General features: G+C 35.5%; 1 protein-coding gene across 2 annotated transcripts in view; it reads left to right on the forward strand.

Annotated features, from left to right (window-relative positions):
- The first annotated feature begins 463 nt into the window (after positions 1–463).
- Positions 464–24,445, forward strand: part of LOC149801751 (cytochrome P450 3A24-like) — a 33,252-nt gene continuing 9,270 nt past the window's right edge. Inside the window, exons 1-8 of one of the 2 annotated variants that reach the window (XM_089956080.1) lie at positions 464–620; positions 9,085–9,181; positions 11,120–11,172; positions 11,984–12,080; positions 12,593–12,709; positions 14,841–14,929; positions 15,681–15,829; positions 24,051–24,172. In XM_089956080.1, the coding sequence (XP_089812206.1) occupies positions 547–620; positions 9,085–9,181; positions 11,120–11,172; positions 11,984–12,080; positions 12,593–12,709; positions 14,841–14,929; positions 15,681–15,829; positions 24,051–24,172 (798 nt within the window). In that variant the 5' untranslated portion in view covers positions 464–546. Of the gene's footprint in view, positions 621–6,846; positions 6,942–9,084; positions 9,182–11,119; positions 11,173–11,983; positions 12,081–12,592; positions 12,710–14,840; positions 14,930–15,680; positions 15,830–24,050; positions 24,173–24,445 lie in introns of those variants that run through there. The other variant, XM_089956079.1, reaches the window with a different exon arrangement.

Here is a 24,445-nt window from a genome sequence, read left to right on the forward strand (position 1 = left end):
CAATATAACGTTAATGTAAGAACTGTCAGCCCAATTATTGCCCCCACTTCATACAAATAGTTCAGTTGCTCGGTATATAAAATTATAGATGACCAAATATGGTCATCTGCTCAAGCAACACGAGAGCCGGGTTAAAGATAGAATATAAATATTACAACAACATTAACATGAAGTCATATGGTTCTGCAAGGTAATCACTAGCGATAGTTCATCCAATGCGATTAGTTTGGGCGAACTGATGACCTCAATGCCCTGTTCTGTATATAAAATTATAGATGACCAAATATGGTTATCTGCTCAAGCAACACGAGAGCCGGGTTAAAGATAGAATATAAATATTACAACAACATTAACATGAAGTCATGTGGTTCTGCAAGGTAATCACTAGCGATAGTTCATCCAATGCGATTAGTTTGGGCGAACTGATGACCTCAATGCCCTGTTATAAAAGTTCCCGAGGTAGTTGATAAGTTACTATTGACATCAATCTTTTAACGACAGTGCTGAGCTAGTAAACAGACAGAAAGCTTTCCTACATTTAACACAATGGAGGTTCTAGGCCTTGTGTCCATTCCAAACTGGCTCTTGACGATAGTGGCCGTGTTATTTCTATTAATTATGTAAGTCTCTCTCTCTCTCTCTCTCTCTCTTTCTCTCGTATGTATATATGTTTACTACCCAGTCTTACTTTCATAAAACAATCCATCAAACTTTTTTGAAGTGAATATGATTTATAAAAAAAATAGGCGTAAGTGTCGGCAATCACTGGTCTCTGCTTGTATTTTATGTACACAACTCACTGCACAAGCGTTAACATGGATTGCTCCCACCCCCAGCAAATGTATTGTGTTAATTGCTGTTTGTTTAGTTTCATTCCTATATTTACATGGTAAGTCTGACAATATATGGCATGGGTACATAGGGATGAGAGAGAGAGAGAGAGAGAGAGAGAGAGAGAGAGAGAGAGAGAGAGAGAGAGAAAACCCGGTTGCTTGATATACATTTTTAGTATACTTGGTTTCATGATAAATCTTAGCTAGCTGTCGTGTACGGATCTTTAAATCTACCAGTTTTGGTGCATTTACTGCTTCGACTTGCTAGTAATTTTAACTTTTTGATTACAAAATGGGTGAGAGATTCTGTCAAGAAGGCCTTATCGTTCATGTGCGTTTTTCTCGGTTTTTCGGTACGTATGCTCTTTCCCATGGTGTCAGGACGTATTTTTTCCCCCGTTGTGTCGTCAACTCAACGAGCATATCCTTATAATTCCTTTATTTACTAATATGCAGATATACATCTAACAACGAGTCAATACACTTTTCTTCTACACCCAAAACTGCTCTTAAGCGCTATGTCCTTTAACTCGACTGGCCTCAGTCGTCGCGACCCTTCCATGCTCCCGTTCGTTTCATAATTAGCTTGGGGTTACGGATTTTTCATTTCCCTTAGTCATTATTAATAGACAAGGATTTGTTAGTACAGTGAATCAGTGACCTAACATTTTCACCAGTTTACAATTTCCATGGGCGATGCTATTCTGTTTCATGTGGTACATCAGCCATTACAGCAGTACCAGCTGTCTTTGTTTACATTTTGTGTTTCTCAGTTGTACATGAATTGATGTTTTAATTATAGATATCAAAGCAAGTATGAAACGGGATGTGGAATTTCACGTGCAGTCGAGGGATGAACAAACAAATCAAGAAAATTAAATATATTGAAAGAATACTCTTGTGAAATACCCAACCAAGTCCACAATAAATTTTACATGGTAGCCCATGAATTGCCTTCGTGTTCCCCAACGTGTCGACAGTTGTAATGTTGTGGGGTGACTAATATGGGCACTCACAGGATTTTTGCCCATGTGATGTCTAGAATGTAAACATTCGGGGTTATCTTGAGGACAGTACATTCTTTCATTACTCTGCGAACATTAGTAGATGCAAAACTAAGTTTATACTTACCATTCACTCAATTTAGCTCGTGGAATCCTGATCCATGAAAGAATTAAATATGTATTTGCAAACATCAACTCATTTTCAAATCCAAAAGTACAAAATTCGGTACCTCCTGAGTCAAAAGCGTTTTTGTGACCCACATAAAATTCAAGAGCGTAAAATGATTGGATGAAAAGTTGCTACATGATATAAAATCATTGCCAAACATACCATTTTGCTACATGATATAAAATCATTGCCAAACATACCATTTTGCTACATGATATAAAATCATTGCCAAACATACCATTTCGACTTAGAAAAAAATTAAGTTAATAATGGGTCAGCTAAATTAGTTTCTAAGATGGCTTTAATAACTTTAAAATGAGCGAATCATTTTACGCCCTTAGGTTGTGTATCCGCACAAGAGCTTTTCAGTCTGGAGGTTTTGAAAAACAGTGTATATTAAATTCGAACTGAGTGGATTTAATTTTCTTGGGTTGTTTGTACATGCCTTTACTGCACACGATGTTCCACTGCCTGTATTATACTTTGTTTTAATATTCATCAGATTAATGACGGAATGTATCAGTAAAAATGCGCACAATTCATAAGTTTCGGAACCAGTCACTTCGGTTTGGTGCAACACAGGAAAGTCAGTTATGGCTTGATGAATAGAAACATATCTCGAACGTGTGTCTGTGTGTGTGTGTGTGATTTAGATTTTTAACGTAGCTTTAACAATTTTCCAGTCATATCGCTACGATGCAGTGTGGAAGTTTAAAGTGATGTCTAGCACTGGGGCATCATGCCGCAGACATGTAGCATGATGTCCCATCCAGTCACATTATCCTGACACCAGGTCGACCAGTTCTAGGACTAACCTCATAATGCTGAGCGCCTAGCGAGGCAGCTGTCAGTACCATTTTTAGAAGTCTTTGGTATGACTCGGCCGGGGTTCGAACCCACGACCTCCCGCATCCGGGGCGGACGCTCTAACCACTAGGCCACAGGAGCGGTCGCTTTTTTGTAAAGAGAATAATACAACGATAAATATTGTTTTATGGGCCAATCACTATAGCAACGTGCTGCAAATCTAAAGGATGACAAATTCACAGAATGAATTGAAACACAGTCCATTAGCAACAACGATAGCTATTAAGTAAACTGATGTTGTAAACTATTTTAGCACCATATGAGTCATGAGAAACGCATTACTGACAGTTTGCTCCCAGTAGCAATACTAGTTTTGCTCAATTTTGCTGCTACTGCTATTTTGCTGTTGCTGTTGCTCTTGTTGTGGGTTTAACGCCATTTTTCTGCGCACGATATGCTATACATGGCGGTTAGTATTACTGCTGTGAGGACGTGCCCGAGAAAAGCCAGGTAAGAGCCATAGTGGCTCTTACTGGCAAGCTTTCTCACACAGCTACATTGGACGATTCCGAGATTAAAACTCACTCGGACTGAAATGAGATGGCAGTGATCGGGTAACGCGAACTCTTAGACCACTCAGCCACCCGGGACCCCGCTTCAGGTTTTATAAATTCTTGTTAAATGAGTTGTACAAAGTCTTTTATGTAAGGTTACCTTCTCTAGTGATTTAGGAACCTTTAAATTTACCTCACGTTTGCTTTCAAGAATTTATTCGCTTTTTTACATTTATTTTGAAATTAAAGGGTTTCACCAACAGCTGTTCAAATTTCGGGTTATTTTTCTTAAGTTACTGAGAAGTTAGTTTTAGTCACTTTCAAGTTATTATCAAGTTACCTTAAAGTTATTTTAAATTATGTTCAAATTACCTTTAGACTACCTTTACGGTATTTTTCGAGTTACGTATATACTAAAAAGCATTTCTTGTCACATACTTTCAAAAGTAACTATGTCTGTTCTACTAGAACTTGCTCGTTTTCTTCGTTAAAATTAATATGTTCAGAAATGATAAATCTAGCACTTAATGCTGAAACAGGTAATCCAAACTTGAACGTTAAAAGTCCAGTAAAATATCTAATTAATTCCGTTTGTTGTGGTCTTCATTAAACTCTTTCTATAATTAGTTTAGGCAATCAACTGGAAGAAATTTACGCATCAAAGATAGTGTTCCAGATATTATTGTATCTGAAAAAGATTTGTTGACCTGCCTTTCACTGAGATCTTCTTTCTATATTTGCTTAAAAACTATTTTTGTCCAGTCTCCTTATTGGCTAAGTATTTACCAGCTGTTTCCTTATATGTTCCGGTTACTGTCCTCGTTTTTAATTCATGTTGGAGGCTTGTATTAATCCATCTTCGTACGAAGCATGTCTTGCTTAGATTTTAAATAAACTGAAATAAGTTTAAAGTTCATTTTGATTGATTTGAAGAATGTTGTTGTTGGGTTTAACGCCATTTTTCAGCACACGATATGCTATACATGGCGGCCAGCATTAATGGTGGAGGAAGAAACCGGGAAATCCCCGGAAAGAACCACCGACCCTCGACAAGCTACTGGCAAGCTTTCTCACATACCCACATTGGCCGAATCCGAGACTCGAACCTGCGCAGACAGAGGTGAGATGGCAGTGATCTGTAACGGAGAGCGCTTTAGACCACTCGGCCACTCGGGGCCCCTTTAAAGAATGTATAATGGCGGATGTGGGAATAGATTATAGAAAACCTACAGGCAATGCTATTTAAAATCCTACCAAAATAGAAAATAGTCCAGATCATTCTATAAAAGACAACGATAAATTGCCTACTGTTGTTTCAGAAAATAATACAGCTACTGTTTCAGCAGATCCGTTTTGATCCGCTACACAATTAACTGGACTGTTAATAAATGGAATGAATTAAATAAACATGGATTACAAATGAATTTTATTAAGATCCAAATTAACCTAATGTAATAATTGCAAAACTCAAAACACTATTTTACCAAGAGCATGGTAAACCTGTATCTCAATAAGGCTGATCTAGGTAAAACGTTAGCATTTTCCTGTACAGCTAGACACAACGATGGCAGTAATGTTTGCATTGGTTACTACAAGCAAAAGAAGGAGACTTCTGGCATCCACCAGACTAAGCTAAGCCTAAACTATTTCAATAACTACTACGATTAGAAGTTATAACAAGACAATGGATAATAGTTCGTATGGAAATATAATCGACCGTAATTAATACGAACAAGTCATTTGATGAACAAATAATAAAAGTAGAGTCTATGCGAGAATATCTAAAATAACTTTGGAGAAGAACATCCAAGATTATTAATGATGCTAGAAGAAGGCGAATTAGGGATTTAGCATTTGCGGCAAAATAGCTATTTCAAAAACGTAATTAATGAAAATTAGTCATTCTTAAATAAAAAAAGATAGCAGATATAGCCAATATCATTGCCAACGAAAACGATGCAGCTGAAGATTTAAATTAAAAGCTTTGGACAACATGAAATCAAAAGAGCACAAATAGTAACATGTACGAAGAGTAGCTTAAGAAGTACCAACAAAATAGGAGAAAGGTTAAAACAATTGTTCAAAAAGATGAATGTGCAACATTTGCCACTTTCTGACAGCCATGTGCAATTTTGTAAAGGACTTACCATCGGCAGCGGTAATAGAGGTAGCGACAAAGGTGGTGGAGGTAACAGTGATTCAAAATATTATTGAATATTTGCTTAAATTAGCTAAAGGATCAGCAACGACATTCCCTCGTACAATAGCTAGTGCAGTGACTTGGTTGTTAATATCAGCCGGAAAAATTCATTTTCTAAAATAATATTTAATAATTCTATTTTGGTAATTCTTACATTGATTAGTAGATTGAGATTTTCGTGTTTATTTTGCCTTTACTGAAAATCATCATTTTTCTTTTATTTGTGTCAACTTCCATCTTGAACAACATTCATCAGACAATCTTGATGACCAAATCTGGGTTCTAAGTGTAAGAAGAGATCATCAGGATATAGCAAACAGGTTACCCATATATGACTGAAAGTAAAGGAACACACTTATTACATCTGAAAATGCCTGGAAGATCGCTAACAAAGAGGTTGAATTGGAAATGATTTAAACCGTCTCCTTTCTTACTCCACTATTACATTTTGATGAATAGCACACATTTTTGATGATTTTCTGCTTTTTTGGTCAATTACCTCTTATGCTCCAAATAATGTAGATTCCTGAAGATTCTTGGTATCAAAACCAGAGAAAAAGGTTTGAAGAAATCTGCAATTGCTACAAATACAGGTTTCTTGTTGGTGTTGATAAGTTTGTTTAAAATAGCTTTTAATGTATAAAGATAGTCCATAGTCTGATAATCAGGTAGACACCTTCTAGAAGTCATTAAATAAATTATCTTTATAAAAAATCTCTATGTAATAATTATGACAGCAATTTACTTACATCATATAAAAAGGTATTTCGTCTGTGAAAAATTTCAAACATTTTTTGTCTCCAGATTTTTAAATTACTAATAAGGTGATAGCATTCCAGTATTCAGGAAATAATTCCTGACTTTAAAATATTATTTTAAAATTAAACACGGAGATCGATGAATACACTACTACCTTCTTAAATGAATGTATGTGGTATAAGAAAACTGTCCACTTTATTATTATTGGGTAATGTTTTCATCCTGTCTGTAGCACCTTTACCGGTACGTTTAAAATTTAAACTTTAAGTAGATATGTTTTCTGGCTTCTGTTGCATATAATTGAAGATTATTCTTCTGTTTGGTAAACAGATAAATAAACAGTCCATATCTTTATTGGAATAAAATTTTAATCAGTATTTAATACAAATTTTTAATCAGTACCATCTTTTTCAGCTGCCAATTGTTTGGTTTTATATCATGTTATGAAGTAGTTCTATGTTTTCTTAGATAAGTGTAACAAAAATATTGTCCTTGTTTCTTTTCTTTTCATTACATAGCAAGCACTCCTGTTGAAATGGAAACGTTAGTAAAGGTGCCTATCTGTTGGATCTATCTGGAAATGTTTACCCAATTTTCAGACCTACGGTCTTACAAGTAAAAACATTCTTTGTTAAACCATTTAAGATGAGAATGATGTTTTATCTTTCCCATTTTTATCGAAATACCTTAAAAGTAGAAAGTATCGTTCTAACTCATACACATTTATTACTTTATTTATCTGTTATTGGGACCTCTAATCTAACATTGTCATTGTTTTATCGAAATACCTTAAAAGTAGAAAGTATCGTTCTAACTCATACACATTTATTACTTTATTTATCTGTTATTGGGACCTCTAATCTAACATTGTCATTGAAGCACTGGATCAGCAAATGAAAACGTCTTGAAAATCAGCATGGCTAAAAATTATTGCCATTATATTTCCTCGACAAAGCTTTTGTAATTGAGTGCTTATATGGAGATGTATTGGATCTGTCTTTCGTAGATATATTGCCGACTACAGTATACAATGATCCGACAAATCATTATGGATGTGAAACACTACAAGAACGGTATAAAAAGTGCCTTAGGTTATCTTAAATTTAAGAAACAATTTTCCGGTAATTTTTTGTATAGCATGTGAAGCTGGCCATACAGTCTCTCGTCATTCATGTTAGTTAGAACAACCAGACTGGTTTCCGTACAGGTACATAAGAAAATGATCCATCTATATGTTAATATGTTTTTGTGTTGGGGTGCAGCCTTTACATGCATTGAAATGTTCTACAGGCACAAAGGTATCGAATGCCTGGAAACTATTAACGCTTATTAGATAATCTTGGTCTACACATATTGGATTTTACAATCTCCTGTTAACAAAGTATTCCCTTTCAATGAGTTAGTAAGTCCTCATGGTCCCGTCTGGAACATAAGGCTACAACTATCTTCCGCCATCTAGATCGGTCTTGAGCAATGGCTTGTGCCTCACTCCAGGAAAGACCCATATATTCCAGCTCGGTCATCGCTGTCCTTCGCCATGTTATCTTTGGCCGTTTGCTTTTGCGCTTACCAGCTGGTGTCCATCTGAGGACTACCTCCGGCATCCGTTCTTGGGGTATCATCATTATGTGCCTGAGCCATTTGATCCTGCACATCTTGATCTCCAGGGAAAAGTTATTACATTCCGTCATTTTATGTAGGTTCACATTGGAGATCTTGTTTGGTTAATATATGTTGCAGATGTTACGGAGGCAGCTATTGTGAAATGAATTTACTCTGCTCATGATGGTCTTCTCAAGTCTCTAACACTACGCCGTACAACAGTACAGACTGTATATAGTCGTTATAAAGTCTGATCTTTGTCTTGAGGTTATATTGTTTTGATTTCCTGTATGTAGCTAATCTCCTGATAAAGCTTCTGATAGCGAACATTATATATGCACTGTGTAGTCAAAGATGTTCTTTTTAGGCAAAGTAAAGAAATGATGTCTTGCTTAATCCAAGTATTTATTTTGCATTTTATTCACTAAAGTTACATTTCCATTTGGACTACTTATGTAATGTCTTATTTTTGTATTTTTGAAGCAGGGGTTAAATATGTTTGTAGCCCGGAAGAGAAATGGGTGTATCTTTGGTAACTGTTTTTACAACGACACAAAATGTGCAGCACTCTTAAAAGTATCCGACTTTAACTTATTTTTATTAAAGCCTTTATTATTTCAGTGACAAACAGTGCACGTAATTCAATATGACTGCACTATAATTGTTATCTGTGTTTACATTTTGTGTTTTATATTTCATGTAATAACTATTATTCTTTGCTAATTGACAACATCACATACAAGTTCAGGCGCCATTTTTGAAACTGTCTCTCCGTCTGTCTCTGTCTCTTTGTCTGTCTGTCTGTCTGTCTGTCTCTCTCTCTCTCTATATATATATATATATATATGGGAGACTTATCATGCCGATTTCACATTTATTTTATGTATTAGGTTTTCATTCTACATGCTAATGCGATTTTTACTTTTATTTTCTTCATGGGGTCCAACAACAACCAATGGTATAAACTGAAAATTATGTCCTTACCCCTCCCCTCTTTCTTCGTTAGTCTTTTACAAACTCTTACCAGGATGCATATAAAAATTGTAATGGTTTGAAAAATTGAAAAAGAATTTAGAAATTGAGAATAAAATTAAAGAGAAAAGTACTTGTGCTGGCTATGGCACGCATGAACAACATCTTGTCAATTTTATTTCAGGTACTCGGTCTATAAACAGAGCTACTTCTGGTCACTTGGTATACCAGGTCCGACTCCAATCCCATTCTTGGGAATTATTCCTTCCATTGCTAAGATGGTAATGCAAACATACAACATTTTATGTCGAATGAACATAATGTCTGTTTATTCTGTGTGACTTTGTCCAGCAGTACCTATTAATACGTTATATGGTGCTATTTAAGGGACATATGCTAGGCAAAGTATTACGATTGTAATTATTATTAACCATATATTGTATGCGTTCTTTGTTACTGTTCTATTTGTTCCTAAATGTATGTACTTGTGCGTCATTGACAAGAATACGTATTTAGCCTATCCTGGCTGAAAATAGTTAAATAATTGAATAAATTTCTGCTGTTGCATAATTAGTAAATTCATGTCATACTTCAGAGACATATTTTCATTAGGATATTAACATATCTAGTACTGTTGACAGAGCTATTGCTATATAATGCTATTGAAAATTTATTACTATTAACATATGCATTATGTCAATTGAGACTTTATATATATATATATATATATATATATATATATATATATATATATATATATATATATATATATATATATATATATATATATATATTACCATCCATTGAAACTTGATGACTGTTGACATATATTACCACTGAAAATCTATTACTTTTGGCATACATATATATTACTACTAAAAAGATATTGATATTGAAATATATATATATATATATATATATATATATATATATATATATATATATATATATATATATATATATATATATATGCACATTGAAATTATATTACTATTGACAGATCTACGACATACTTAAAACTTTTGTGTTCATGCGAAATTAATGGAAAACAACAAAAACAACACAAAACAAAAAGTGACTTTCCGGAAACTGATGCAATACCACTGAATGACGTTAAGAACTTAAGATAACTTTATGAAAGTTTTTTTCTTCTGCCACCCTTATCGTCAAGCAAACAAAATGTATGCACATAATTCTATTTACTGAAAATCACTTTGCTGTCTGAAAATAATATATTATCAGTAAGCTAGGATGTATAGTCATGGTTTTAGGTACATCATGACGTCGTAAATAAGTTATGATGTGCAAAGTCATAGTTAGGTACGACATGATATCATCGATAAGTTATGATGTACAAAGTCATTGTTATGTACAACATGATATCGTCGATACGTTATGATGTATAAAGTCATGGTTATGTACAACATGATATCGTCGATAAGTTATGGTGTATAATGTCATGGTTAGGTACAACATGATATCATCAATAAGTAATGATGTATAAAGTCATGGTTATATACAACATGATATCAATAAGTTATGATGTACAAAGTCACGGTTAGGTACAACATGATATCATCGACACGTTATGATGTACAAAGTCATGGTTTTAGGTCGAACATGATATCATCGATAAGTTTTGATGTACAAAGTCATGGTTAGGTACGATATCATGAGTACGTTATGATGTACAGTCATGGTTAGGTACAATGTCATCAGTAAGGTATGATGTACAGTCATGGTTAGGTACAATGTCATCAGTAAGGTATGATGTACAGTCATGGTTAGGTACAATGTCATCAGTAAGGTATGATCTACAGTCATGGTTAGGTACAGTGTCATATGATATACAGCCATAATTAGGTACAATATAATCAGTAAGGGATGTTGTACAAAGTCATGGTTATGCACTGTATTTAAGGGCGAATGTTAATACTCCTAATTCATTTGTTTTCGTTGGTATTCATTTCCGTTATTATTCCCGAAAAGAACATTTTAATCTGCATTTAAATTTGTTGAAGGGGCGCAATTTTCACAGAAGGATATATTTTAATTAGGCTATTTAATTTTTAGTTTGTCGCAATATCAAAATTAAAGAAAATGAATTGTCTATCATTTTGTTTTCTAACCAATTAAAAGGTAGCCAATTTGTTTGCCAAAATGTATGATAGAAGTTATGTTAAATCTGAAATGAAACACATTGTTATAAATTTTGACAGGGATTGCAAGAGACCGATCTTAGACTGATGCAGAAATATGGAAGACACGTTGGGTAAATTTTGATCTTTTGCTCCATCTCTCTTTCTCAACACGTTTTATTATTATTCGCTTTATTGGTAACGACAATTAACATTAATGAAGACCCCTTTTAGTACCGACAAGCGGTCATGCAGAGTTAATGTTTACTGACTTTAGTTCCTAAGTAGGAAACTGAGGTCAATATATTGGTGTCTTGTCCACACGGAACTAAAGGTGAAGCATATAGGGCTTCTTCAAAACATATCTAGATGTGGTTCCTTGATACCCCTATAACCAAAGTACACTCAAGAAACTCATATTGACTTTGAAATGGCAACCATCAATAACTTTCAAGGTTGAATTAGCCTTTATTTTATAATTTTTTAAAATAAAATTTCGAACAAAATCCATCCTTCAAGGTTTACTGGTTTCATATTATTGGCAATGTTGTTTCCTTTGCCCCTAAAAACATTTTTGCAAGATTATAAACCTTAGTTATTTATATATCAGTCCTACACTATAGGCCTGTAAAAAAAATTGTCTTTGTTAGATATGCAGCATACATTCTTACTGATCCTGTGTAAGAACATATACTTATGCCTACAGGTAATTTAGGCACATATATCTTACTTTCATCCACACGAAGCTTTGTGATTAAGACATTTTATTGAAATGAAAATGTACATACGTTTTGAATGACACAATGTCATGCTGCGGCAATAACTCTGATGTGTGCTCACTTTAATGTATATTTATTGTTTCTAAATAATAGTTTCATTATTGTTGTCATTAGTATTGTTGCTGATGACATTATTATTATTATTATTATTATTATTATTATCTAGAACTTTCTTTGGAAACTTGCCTCAGCTGTTGATTACCGACCCGGAAATGATCAAGGAAATATTAGTGAGAAGATTTTCAGAATTTACAAATAGAGCGGTGAGTTGTTACTCGATTCATTTACTAATATTTGATTTTCTGTATTTAAAACATATTAGAAACAATAATAAATATCCACAAACATTTTTTTCTTTCCTTTTTGAGACACATTTATTTCCTTTAAGCAACAGTATTTATGTCTCCTTCATTTGAGAAGGTGCTAGACAGTTGAACTGTCATGTATCTAAAAATGCAACACGAATCGTCTATTAATAATATTCTTGAAAACTAAAATATTTTCAATGGAATTTCATAGCTTAGGAATTCAAGTACCAAACAAAATGATTTCAACAGTAGTAAAAGAGCATGTACTATATAAAAATATTCATTTGTGTACTTTTTATCATCTCTTACGTAACTGTGCATTCAAGTCCACGATATCATTCTTTTAGTATGATGCTCAGTAAATATATCACAGCTTCAACGTGTCGTTGTTTTTATTAGTATTGTTTCTGTCGTTATTATTATTATTATTATTATTATTATTATTACTATCATTATTATTATTATAGCAATCTTTCCGAAATGTCGAGTTCTTTGATTCCGCAGTAAATGTGGCTCCGGGGGAACACTGGAAATTCCTACGATCAACACTAAGTCCAACATTTAGTTCCGGTAAAATGAGGAATGTAAGCTGTTTGATTTTTTTTAGCATTCATATTTGTTTTTGCTCCCAACATTATTTATCGTTTCAATTAAATACAAATGTAGGCTAACAAACACCGTTGTCATTAGATTTATTTTAACACGGTGCGATTTAGAGAGATAAATTAAAAATGTGAAATGACAGGAAATGCAAGTAAACGTTCAAAACATGCATGGAATTTTGCAATATAATACAGAAGGAAATATCGAGTAGTGAACGGTACGTCTTGTCATTGGATGAAAGAGGTTACAATGTATTCGATCTACTTATAATTTTCAACATAAAAACTCACTGTCTCCCCAGAAAATCTGTGTGATGAATACGTATATTACACATCGATAACATTAAGCATTCTAATTCTCGGCATCACATACTACTCGGCAACATTAGAATTCTCGTCATCACTCAATCATTTGCAGTGTAAAACATTCCCTTGGCTACAGCCTGCATCCTCGTCGGATAGAAACATCCGAAAAGTTGAACATGAATTTTAGGTGACAGCATTTCAATTTTCCCAAGCTTTTCTGTGTATATGTTACAATGTTACCTTGGAAACGGAGGTTATATATACACCGTTGAAAGGATAAAAGTCTTAAATACTAAGAAGCACATTCTATGCTTTGATTTTCATATTTACAGAAGCCAAGAAAAATAAAAACCTGAACTATTTACTTTATTAGACTGGCAAGGTAAATCAACAAAATGTAGTTACAAATTTAGATAAAAATATCATATGAAACATATCTTGAAATGTAGCAACAACATGTCTGTTTAGTGTTGGGGTCGGAACTGCGAAGTACAACTAAAGATGGGTTTTATCCTCCAAGCAAATGTGTATTATCCATATAGCTATATAAAAATTTCTTTGGCCTAAGTTTGGGCTAAGGACATTAGACGAACACAATACGTTGATAATAATAATAATAATAATAATAATTCCTACCAAGACTCAAGGAGTATTCATATATATAGCAATTACCAGTGGAAGAATCACGTTCGTAATGCATGCCTTATGTGCTTGAATATTTGGACAATATTGCAGAAATTGAAGGGGTGGGTCAGCGATATAGCCAAAAATAACAAGGCATATATGTTACTTTAATGCGGACATATAGGATACAGAGATCCTTACTGCTTCATCAGTTCAAACCAGAGCTCCATCCATTGTTCGAGCTAACCCAGGTATCAAAAAACCAAAATCCGTTTAAAATATAATGTTTCTGCTACTATGTATAAACAAAGTTTTTGAAAGTTTATTAGGTCAAAGTAATCGACATTTTGACCTTTGATCCCAAACAGGGATGAAAGGATAGGATGCCAAAAATGATATCCCTCTTGTTCATGGTTTACGTATGGACAGATAACTTACAAGTTTCGCGAATTTCATTCCAGTGAATTAGGACGATGAATGTTAATGAAGGAACGAAAGGGCAGACAGACAGAAGGATGATATTTCTGGCGCCAATGTCCATCCGTCCGCCCGTTAGCACAAGTTTTTTTTTATGCTACTCGTCCTAACCTACTTAGGAATTGCCATGAAACTTGATACACATTTTCATCCCATGATCTAGCTGGTTCCAAATGAAAGTGCTGCTCGGACATCCTTCATGAAAATTGTTATTGTTACTCCTCATGCATGGATGGCCATATCAACAGGGACCAGTGATGCCTAATTGGTCTCAATAGAAAATTGAGCTGGTTTGACGTCCAATATAGTCGCAATGGCAGCCATATGAAAATCGTGTCATTTCCTCGTATCTTGAATAGAAAGTATTGCATTTTCACAAAAAGACATCTTATTATGTCCAATTGGTCTTAAATGAAAATGGTGCTCATCTGGTATACAATTTAACAGCGACATAAACAGATACACTCATATACACACATATACAGATGTTTAAAGTATTTTATATTTCATATATGTGATTGTTTTATCACCCTCTTTTTACTAAAACCATCAAAATATTTTAATCTTGCAAGTGTTTCAGTTCATTGATTTATTTTAAATTTAGTCTCTTAAACACTCAGTGTGTTCAGAATACCACATATGCATGTGAAGAGCTATAATTTATTCGTATATCTCTTACTTATGCTTTCACTGTACCTGGTTTTAGATGACGCCCCTCATATCTCGATGTTTGGAGAAACTGACCCGAAATGCGAGGAACATGTCAGAAGGTGGAAAATCTGTAGAAATGAAAAGGTACGTGTTTTAAGTAGGTACTTTTGTCTATTATTTTGTCTATACAGAATAAAAAGAAGAGAAGCTTAATACCCTTTGACTTATTCCTGTGGATTCGGAATACCATTGAATAAGCAGTCCTTCTCATTATGAATTTTGTTGAAAGATTCCGAAATTTGTGAGGTGTAATATATTTTCTAGGAATATTATAGCACAGGTTTTGTGAAAATTCATCCTATTTTGTAAAAACTTATATACACATATCACAAAGCAAATACAAGTGAATACAGATATAAAGGAGGCATGTGCATCTTCCCCCAGAGCTCGGCGTGAACAGCATTTGTTAAAGCCGCACCGTGTGATGTACAATGAAACCGGGATAAAACCAGGTCACTGATCGGATGCGGTCCGCAAGCCGTTGCTTGCACATGCCTGGTTTACAACGTTATAAACCACTGATTTTTCTCCTCTTCAGTATTATTGGCAGACTAAGTAACATCTTTTTTTTTCCATGTACAACTATTTTAATAGATTATACAGATTCAGTTTTTGTGCTTTTAATTTCCAAATGAAATAGCAAGGATAGATTCCGATAGCGCTCCATGCAAAGTTTAATATTAAGATTGCTACGATCAAGTTCTATTTTCTTTATTATCATATATGTTTACTTAAGCCATGTCACTTTTGATCTGACTTACGTATGCAAATATTGCTAGCGTGTAATAAAATTTCTACCGAGCATTCAAATGACATTTCCCAACTTTGCTTGCAGCTTGTTTGGAGCCTTTACGCTGGATGTGATATGCAGTACGGGATTTGGCATAGAGGTTGACTCCCAAAGTAATCCCGAAGATCCATTTGTTGTGAATGCCAGGAAAGCCATGTCAGCCAGTATAATCGGGATACGGATTCTATTAAGTAGTAAGTGCAATCATTCCACCACTTGTGTTAGGGTAACTAACATACTTACATTTACTATCCAATTTTCCGTTGAACATACAAATGGAAGGGGGTAATGTATAAGCCATTACTAATCATCCAACACACCATTACACAGTTTTATGGGGCTGGGGGTCATGCATACACACATACGCACACATACCAATGGAGTGACGTAGGTCTAGTATGATTTTAACACATACTGTTTAAACAAAAACACCATCACATGTACACAGAGGGAATGGGGTAGACGTTTGACTCCACATAGACTGCTATCAGTATGAAACTACACACTGGAGTTAACTGTTGACGAATTTTTGCTTACCCGCATCTTGATTCTTTTAATACGGATGACAAGACTGGTAAAAAGAAATCCTGAAGTCTTTAATATGCGTTGTATAGGGATTCCTTTGAGATTTGGAACGTTGCCAACGAGAGCGCTTTTTGTTCTGACTGAACCAATTACAATGCATCTTACTTGACCAATCTATGGCCTGTTTGTATTCTCCAAAAACAACACTGAATAGATTGTCCAATGATTCAGTTCGTGTTTAAGATATTATTTTTACTCTGAGCCACGACAGACTAGGGTTGATTACAGTTCAGCAGAGTATCATGTCTGACATTACCGCGAATAATGTGTGTTTGGCTAGGTTTTGTGGGATTTACCTTCATTTTTCAGCACATGCTATGCTGTACATGGCAGCCAGTACGTATGGTGGGAGCAGATGCCAGGAAGATCCCGTGACCCACAGGAAGCTACTAGCAATCTTTCTCACATACCCATGCTGGTCGAGCCGGGACTCAATCCGGACAAAGGTTAAATAAGGGCGTCGAAGATCACTCTCCCGGCCCAGGCTCTGTATTGGGGTAGACCTATACTCCTTCCTTATAGCACTCATGACAATACCATTGTGACTGCTCATACTGCTGCTGATTATGCTGTTGCTACAAATAAATCGGTAGCATCATAATTTCCAGACGCTTTTTAAACTTTTTATCATCATCGCTGGAATTTCTAATGTCATCGACGGTGCCTACGTTAGAATACCATTATTTCAAGAAGAAGCAAGACGATTTCTGCAAAGTCAGAAATGGGTAGAAGCGACATGTCTACAGCAACAAGACGACGAGAATACAAGCGATACATTAAAAAGATGTCTCAGCGGCCTACATTGTGAGATCAATGACACCGTAGATATTTAACAACTGATCGTGAGTAAATTATAATAGATAACCGCATTATATCAGTCTTCTTCGTTAAAGCCAAAGAGTAAAAGACTACTCCTATAAAACTAATTAAACTATCAGCTACGACAAATATAAAAAAAACTGTAAAGAGGTCTATGCCAGTGGCAGTTGGACGAAAGAAAGGATTGAGACAGATAGAACTCTGATGGAAAGTCTGTGATATTTGACAATCGTTTTCAAACCCGTATCGCTCAGAAAAAATATGATCATTCTTGATTGCCAATAAAGGATGTGTTTTGGTAGGAAGAAAAAGTCTGAATGAAAACGAAAATAGTTATCCACGCATTGATGAAACTAATGAAGGAATCAGCATAATTTGTTTCTTACTTAGTTTGTGTGTACCGTAGTAAAGAGAAATAACAATACATTTGAAACACGCGATTTCACAAAAAATCTATCTAACTTTTTCTGTTTTATTTCCCCTGGCTTCTGGCCATGTCTTCTTGGCGTTTGGGCTTGCATTTATTGGAGGGGATATCTTCTTCACCATCACTTTCTTCTTCTTCCGAAATCTCCAGTATTTTTAAAATCTTCTTTCGTTTCCTTGTTCGTTTTTATTTACCATAACGTTTCTTTTGTGTTCAAGATACACCAAGAACCAATGTTCTCGCTTGAGACACATTAAACACGCACTTGTACTTTTGTCCATAGACTAGGTTTCACGGTTGCTATGATATTTAGCAACTTTACTTTGACCTTGTGGACATTCTGGATCCCAAGGTCCTTTTCCTTGACAGGCATAACTCGTATAGACACTTTTACCTCGGGAGTAGTTTTAAAACCTCCCCATACACAGTGCTTGTTGACGTGTAATTTAATTTAGTTTAGCCCTTCTTGTCATATAAGAGAAGTGCGCGATGATCTGTAGTCCGTCGTCCGTCTGTACCAGGTTGCTTCTATTCCTAAACTATTTAGAATATTGCATTGAAACTTAACACACACATTCATCCCATGCTGGTGTTGGTTCTAAATGAAAATGCTGCTGCTTGGGTATCCAATATGGCTAACACATCGGTCATCTTTAAAATTTTGCTAACGCCACTCCTCCTGAATCGATGGTCAAAAGAACTTGGGGCTTTTATCGAAAGAGATCTTATTATATCTAGCTGTTCTAAATGAAAATTACCGCTACAGTGTACACCTTGAAAATCTTATTCTATTTCTAGTGAATGGATAATCATATCAACATGGGGATTTTCGCTACAATACTTTTTATGATGTCTTGCTGATGCTAAATAAAAATGTTGCCGAGCTGATATCTAATATGGCCGCCACGGCAGTCATTACGAAAATATTGTTATCGCTACTTTTCCTGAGTGGATGGTCTTATCAGCATCGGGTTTTCAGTAGCTGATTCAAATAAATATGATGCAAATCTGACATACAATATGGCCACCATTTCAGCCATTCTAAAAGTCTTGTTAGTACAAAGCTACTTGAGTAGAAAGTCACATTGATTTGTGGATTATCACCAATAGATGTTCCAGTTGATCTTGAATGAAAATAGAGTGTATCTGACGTCAACTATGGCCGTCACAGCAGCCATCTTGAAAGTCTTGTTATTGCTGCTTCTGACTAGATGGTCATATGTCGAAAAGTGTTTTAACCTTTATTCCTCTCCAAATTCACGGCTATATCAAAACGGGGTTTTCTTCAGTAGACTTCATATGTTACAGAGTTGGTCCTAATTGAAAATGATAACAGTCACACATCACTTATGGCTGCCATATCGAACGTCTTAAAGATATTGTCATCACTTTTCCCCCTGAATGAGTTGGCCCCGAGTGGCCGAGTGGTCTAAAGCGCTCTCCGTTACGGATCACTGCCATCTCACCTCTGTCTGCGTGGGTTAGAGTCTAGGATTCGGCCAATGTGGGTATATGAGAAAGCTTGCCAGTAGCTTCTTGTGGGTCGGTGGTTCTTCCCGGTTTTTTTCCGAGTTCTTCCTCCACCAATAATACTGGCCGCTATACATAGCCTATCATGTGCTGAAAAATGACGTTAAACAAAACAATAACAATTCCCCTGAATGGATAATCATTATGAAATGGGATTTTCACCCAAAATTTTCTAATGACATCCACTTTGTCCAAAATAAAAATGGTGCCAAGTTGACAGTCAATATATGTGCCAACACCAGCTCATTGGGAAATTTTGTTATTGCCGAAGAACATCAGAGATGGTTTTAAAATGAAGAATTCGGCTTATCTAGAATTCCTGGAAATTCTTTTCGTATTGTATTGCGCCAATTCCTTCTAGGGACTCTGGTTGTTATATCGCTCAACAGAAGTTGGATCTTTTGTTGGTCTTCCATCTTTACAGGTTGAAAGTCTTAAGAGAACTGAACGATATCGTCCCAGATAGACCCCTATCGCGTAATGATAACAACATTCTATCGAGAAGCCCGAAATAAAGCGACCATGACAACTTTCTGTGTCGCCTAGCAAAAGGAGACCAGTGTTTGCAATAGCGCACTTGTGATTTCGAGGAACAAAACTTATCACCACCATCATCACGATTTGGATCGTCAAAGAGTAAAAGTCGCTCGGTAGTCCATGAGTATTAGTTCCATATCCTATTTATGAACAAGGTGACTTCAATAATATTTCGAATGACAGCATGTACCCACACAGTCCAATTTAGAGATTTCAGAAGTCTCCGCATGGAAATTGGTTGCGTTTATCGTGAACAAGTCAAAGTCTACGATGTTCAAGTTGAAACGATAGTTTTAGAATCAGGATCAAGATTGAGTGGGAAATTTTTTATTACCAATGAAAGTTTGAAAATTTTCCGTATGGGTCGAATTTAGCAAACCTGTAGAATTAAAGGTTTCCACAATCGTTACCAAAATTGACTGCATGTGGTAATCTAATGAATTCAACATCACACATTTCACCTCCTTCAGTTACTGGACGAAGTCGGAAATTGTGATTAGCTGATCAAATCCCGACACTCAACAGAGGTATATTGAAGACTCACAATGACCAAGACATTATGCATTAGCACGTGCCATCATGGTAGCTAGAGTTAAACAGAGACCATCACTATACCGGAATGAAAGCCATTATGGTTGAAAAATTAGAACATTGTACAGACCTAGACAAAGAAGAGATAGAGATACACTTTTTTAAACAGGATATAATTCAAGAAAAAAAAAGAGCCGTAGTCTGACCTCATAAGGTACGGAAATTTCAAGAAGTGTTACTTCTGGCCATACTTTGAAAGTTTACCCACAAGCAATACAAGATCGTCTGTTTTGCGGTCATACTTTTCTGGACGAAAAATGTATTCACATCAGTAATTAACAAAATCACTTTGATGACATTACTAATATTAAATTTTATCGGATACATTGACTTTTTAAAAACAAAGGTGACAAAAGAGTCAAAGATTGAGAGAATCATTTAAATAATTACTGTTTGATGATGAATCCTTGTGTTTCCGAGGGGCAAAGAATAATTCGATGTTCCACATGCAATAGCCAATTTGTGATTGAAATTATAAAGTGAAATAGTTTCAATAGAACAAAAGCGTTTGCGAATGATTGTAAGTGTGTCAAGATGTAACCAGGATGTTTGTTCCATTTCGAACGATACACATTTGTTTAGGAGAGAAACCTTGTCCTAAATGTCATCGCTTCCTCGTCGGTGTTACTTTCATCTAATCATCAATGAGGAAGACGAATTAATGGATAACCAGAACCATAAGGAAACTATATTGAACCATCGCGTAGACTTAATCTATTTTAAACGTCCACAAGACACGATAATTCGCATTCCTAACAACTAAGTGTGAACCATCGTTACGATTGCCACCATAAGTGTATCAATTGTTGGACCGTAGATATTCAACCAAGGCCTTTTCTATGATACATTGAATTACTCAATAGAAGTGAATACATGTCAAAAAACAGTAGAAGAATGGAGGTTAGACATTACTTCGTCGATGGTTTTGATTTGGAAAAGCTGAGATCGTATACCAAGGGTTCACAACACCCGGCCCGTGGACTGGATCCGGCCCGCGAACGTTTTCTGTACGGCTTTCAGGACAAATTAAGTTAACTCATAAATCTGTAGCGTGAAGAGTAATTATATTAAATAAATTAGTGTTTGCGGCCCTCGAGTATTCTTAGAAAATGCAATCTGACCCTTGGCCGTAAAAGTTTATGCACCCCTGTCGTATACCGACGAGACTGGACAAGATATGAAATATATGTCATACACCAATATCATGCCAACAAGGAAAGGAGGAAGTGAGGAAAGTAGTGGAAAAAGAACTGATCACATTAGTTTGAGTATTATCTTCCACACCTATTTCTCTTGGTACACGAACGCATCCATGAAAACGGAAAAGCACCGGAAGTTGGTTGACTTAATGAGCAACAAGAACCCACTCTTGGGCATGATTTACTGCATTCCTGGATGTGCTGATGGTTACAGACTTAAAACTATATTTTGCCGCCAAATCCATATTCAGAAGTGTGATATTCCATCACGTATGATATCGTTTCAAGAACAATCGACATGCGCGCTGTACAAATAGTGGCGACTCAAATTTCCAAAAAGTTTTTGGAACAGGTTGATATCGATGATTTATTGCAAGCCAGCTATGCTCATGTTTTTCCCCAATATGCTTGGTACAGTGAGGGTTCAACTATTTGTCTTGTGTAATTTAGTTGTTTTCATAATCTGCTTGAGTTGTAGCTTATACTTTAAAAACAGGTTCTGAGTTTGTGCGAGCTTTGAAAATGATGTTCAAGCAAAGTGGTCGACATACTCGTGTTTGCAAGGGACATTGGCTCCGAATTTCGCAATCAACAAATTGGAAACGAACTAAAGAAACGACACAATCATTTTATCACGACTAAAAATTCTAAAATTAAATCGGTTGTCTTCAACACTTTCGATAAATATTGAAAGAACTTATGTAGGAATATTTTACACTCGAATAGATACTAAGATTCAGCGATCTTTCTTTTTCTTTATTAATCGATTACTTTTGAGGCAATAAACGAAGAATAGACACTAGGTCGATAACCTTTCCAACGTACGTTTGCTTCTTTGCTGTCACGTATTACTCATTACGTGTTCTATAAAGCATCTAATATCATATATGTTTTTCTTGGTCACTCCTTGAAAATCAGGCAAATAAAATGATCATTTAAAAGTGTATTTGATCATATCTTCTAATTTATAGTTAGGTAGGTGACGTATATGGACGTGTTCCGTCCCACGAAATAATTATGTCGTCCACTTGGGTAGATATCTCTTGACAAAAGTCCGTTTCGATATGAAATCTAAATTTGTTTTTAACGCAAAGGTAGGATGTCAAAAACGATGACACGTTATCAGAGGCTTTCAAACAATCGAACAAACACTTCCACTTAATTTTGGACAGTCACTTGTTCTGGTGCAAGTCCGAAATTATGACGATACGATTGATTGTTAACTTTCACAAGACGTGGAATCCATGCATATACATTTCGGCCTCTTCGTACAATCCGTATCATCCAGAGAAACAAACTCTGCAGCAAAAACAGTAGCAACAAAACAATTGTGAGTGTGGCCTGCACAATATGTCCTAAAAAGCACATCGAATTTCCTGTTAGATTACTGTTGTGTATTGTGAGGTTTCTGTGGTGTATTGTGAAATTTCAATGAAATTCTGTCAATGCCAACAATGAGCTTTGTACCAGGGTCAGTTGTGTACACGTTTGTTAAGTAGCATCGTGGGCAATGCGAAGGAGCTGTAGATGAGATATACCAAACCAGTTCCATCACTACAGCGTCATCCGGGACTGCAAGACATTGTGTACCAGACCGTTTAACCATAAAGTTTATCCGCAATAATTACATCAGATCGTACATATTTCTGTTTGAAGCCACATGACAAATGGGTAAACAACAGTACACATAGCATTTCTAACAACAATGGAGAAGGGTACTGTTTCTGCTTTAAAGGAAGACAAAGTAGAAGAATAAGAAATAGTATTGATACGATGGTCAGATAATGAGAAATCATCATTGAAATGTTTTGTTCAACTCACTGACGAAAGAATCTAGCCACAACCTCGGGGCCCCGGTTGGCCTAGTGGTCTAAGGCGCTCGTCTTTAAAGATCACTCACGCACCATATCTCTGTCAGTATGAATTCAAGTCTAGGCTAGACCAACGTGGTTGTGTGAGAAAGCAGGCCTGTTTCTTCCCGTGCGTTGGTGGTTCTTCCTGATGTCTTTCCGGGGCTCTTCCTTCACCAACTATACTGACAACCATGCATAGCTTATCATGTGTTGATTTATGTCGCGAAACCCCACAAAATCAACACCAATAAACCTTCCTCTTTGCATGTGTAATCGTATATTATATGTTAAGTAAATGTTTATATGCCAGAATCTTCTGTTTGAATGTGTAATGCTATAAACTAAGGTCAGTATCAGTTTATGAGCTAACCCCATCCCATCTACACCCCAATATTTAAGTGTGTAATGGTATATTGGATTGTAAGTATAAGAACAACCGCATTATAAGTTTCGATACTATCAAAGATCCATGAGGCCGACACAGATCCTACATTTATATTAAATCCCCATAATTCCCACAATGCCCTCATAAAATTAAAGTTGTGTAAGGCCGACACAGATCATGCATAAAATCCCTATAATTCCCACAAGACCCTTCTAATGTTAAAGTTCTGTAAGGCCGACACAGACCCTACATAAAATCTCTATAATTCCCACAAGACCCTTCTAATGTTAAAGTTCTGTAAGTACCATAACGACATCCTCATAGTAAAGGCCAACAAAGACCATGGCGATAATAATTTATAGCGGTATATGAGATACAGTTGATATTTTTCAAGATTAGATGACATTCTTGATTGTTCATTTTAGAAATGATATCAACAAAGTTCTATTTGCAGTGTGAGGTCATACCATTTAACATTTTATATTACAGTGCTGTTTCCAGATTTTCAAATATTTTTTCGGAACATACCACTGATGGACCAGAAAGCACTGGATTTTTTCATAGAGGCAACCAAATCCGTAATGCAAGAGCGTAGGAAAAGCACGTCAGACGTAAGAATGTCTATAGTTATTTTTAGAATTTTGAAGACAAAAAACAGTTTAAAGGTATGTTAGAGAATGCTTAAAGTGTCGTATCAAGATTATAATTTATTCAGTAAAAATTTAGACGTCAGAATATCTAGAAGACTATGTTGCTGCATTTTAATTAAACATTCGAAATTATCTGAGTAGAAATAAATATTATTTTTAATTCCACGATGACCGTCCAAGGAATATTTCTACCTTATGAACGAAAACTATTTTTAGTGAGGTAATTCTATTTTG

This window comes from Sinohyriopsis cumingii, chromosome 4 (genome assembly GCF_028554795.1).
Source record: "Sinohyriopsis cumingii isolate HCF-2022 chromosome 4, ASM2855479v2, whole genome shotgun sequence".
NCBI classification, from domain to species: domain Eukaryota; kingdom Metazoa; phylum Mollusca; class Bivalvia; order Unionida; family Unionidae; genus Sinohyriopsis; species Sinohyriopsis cumingii.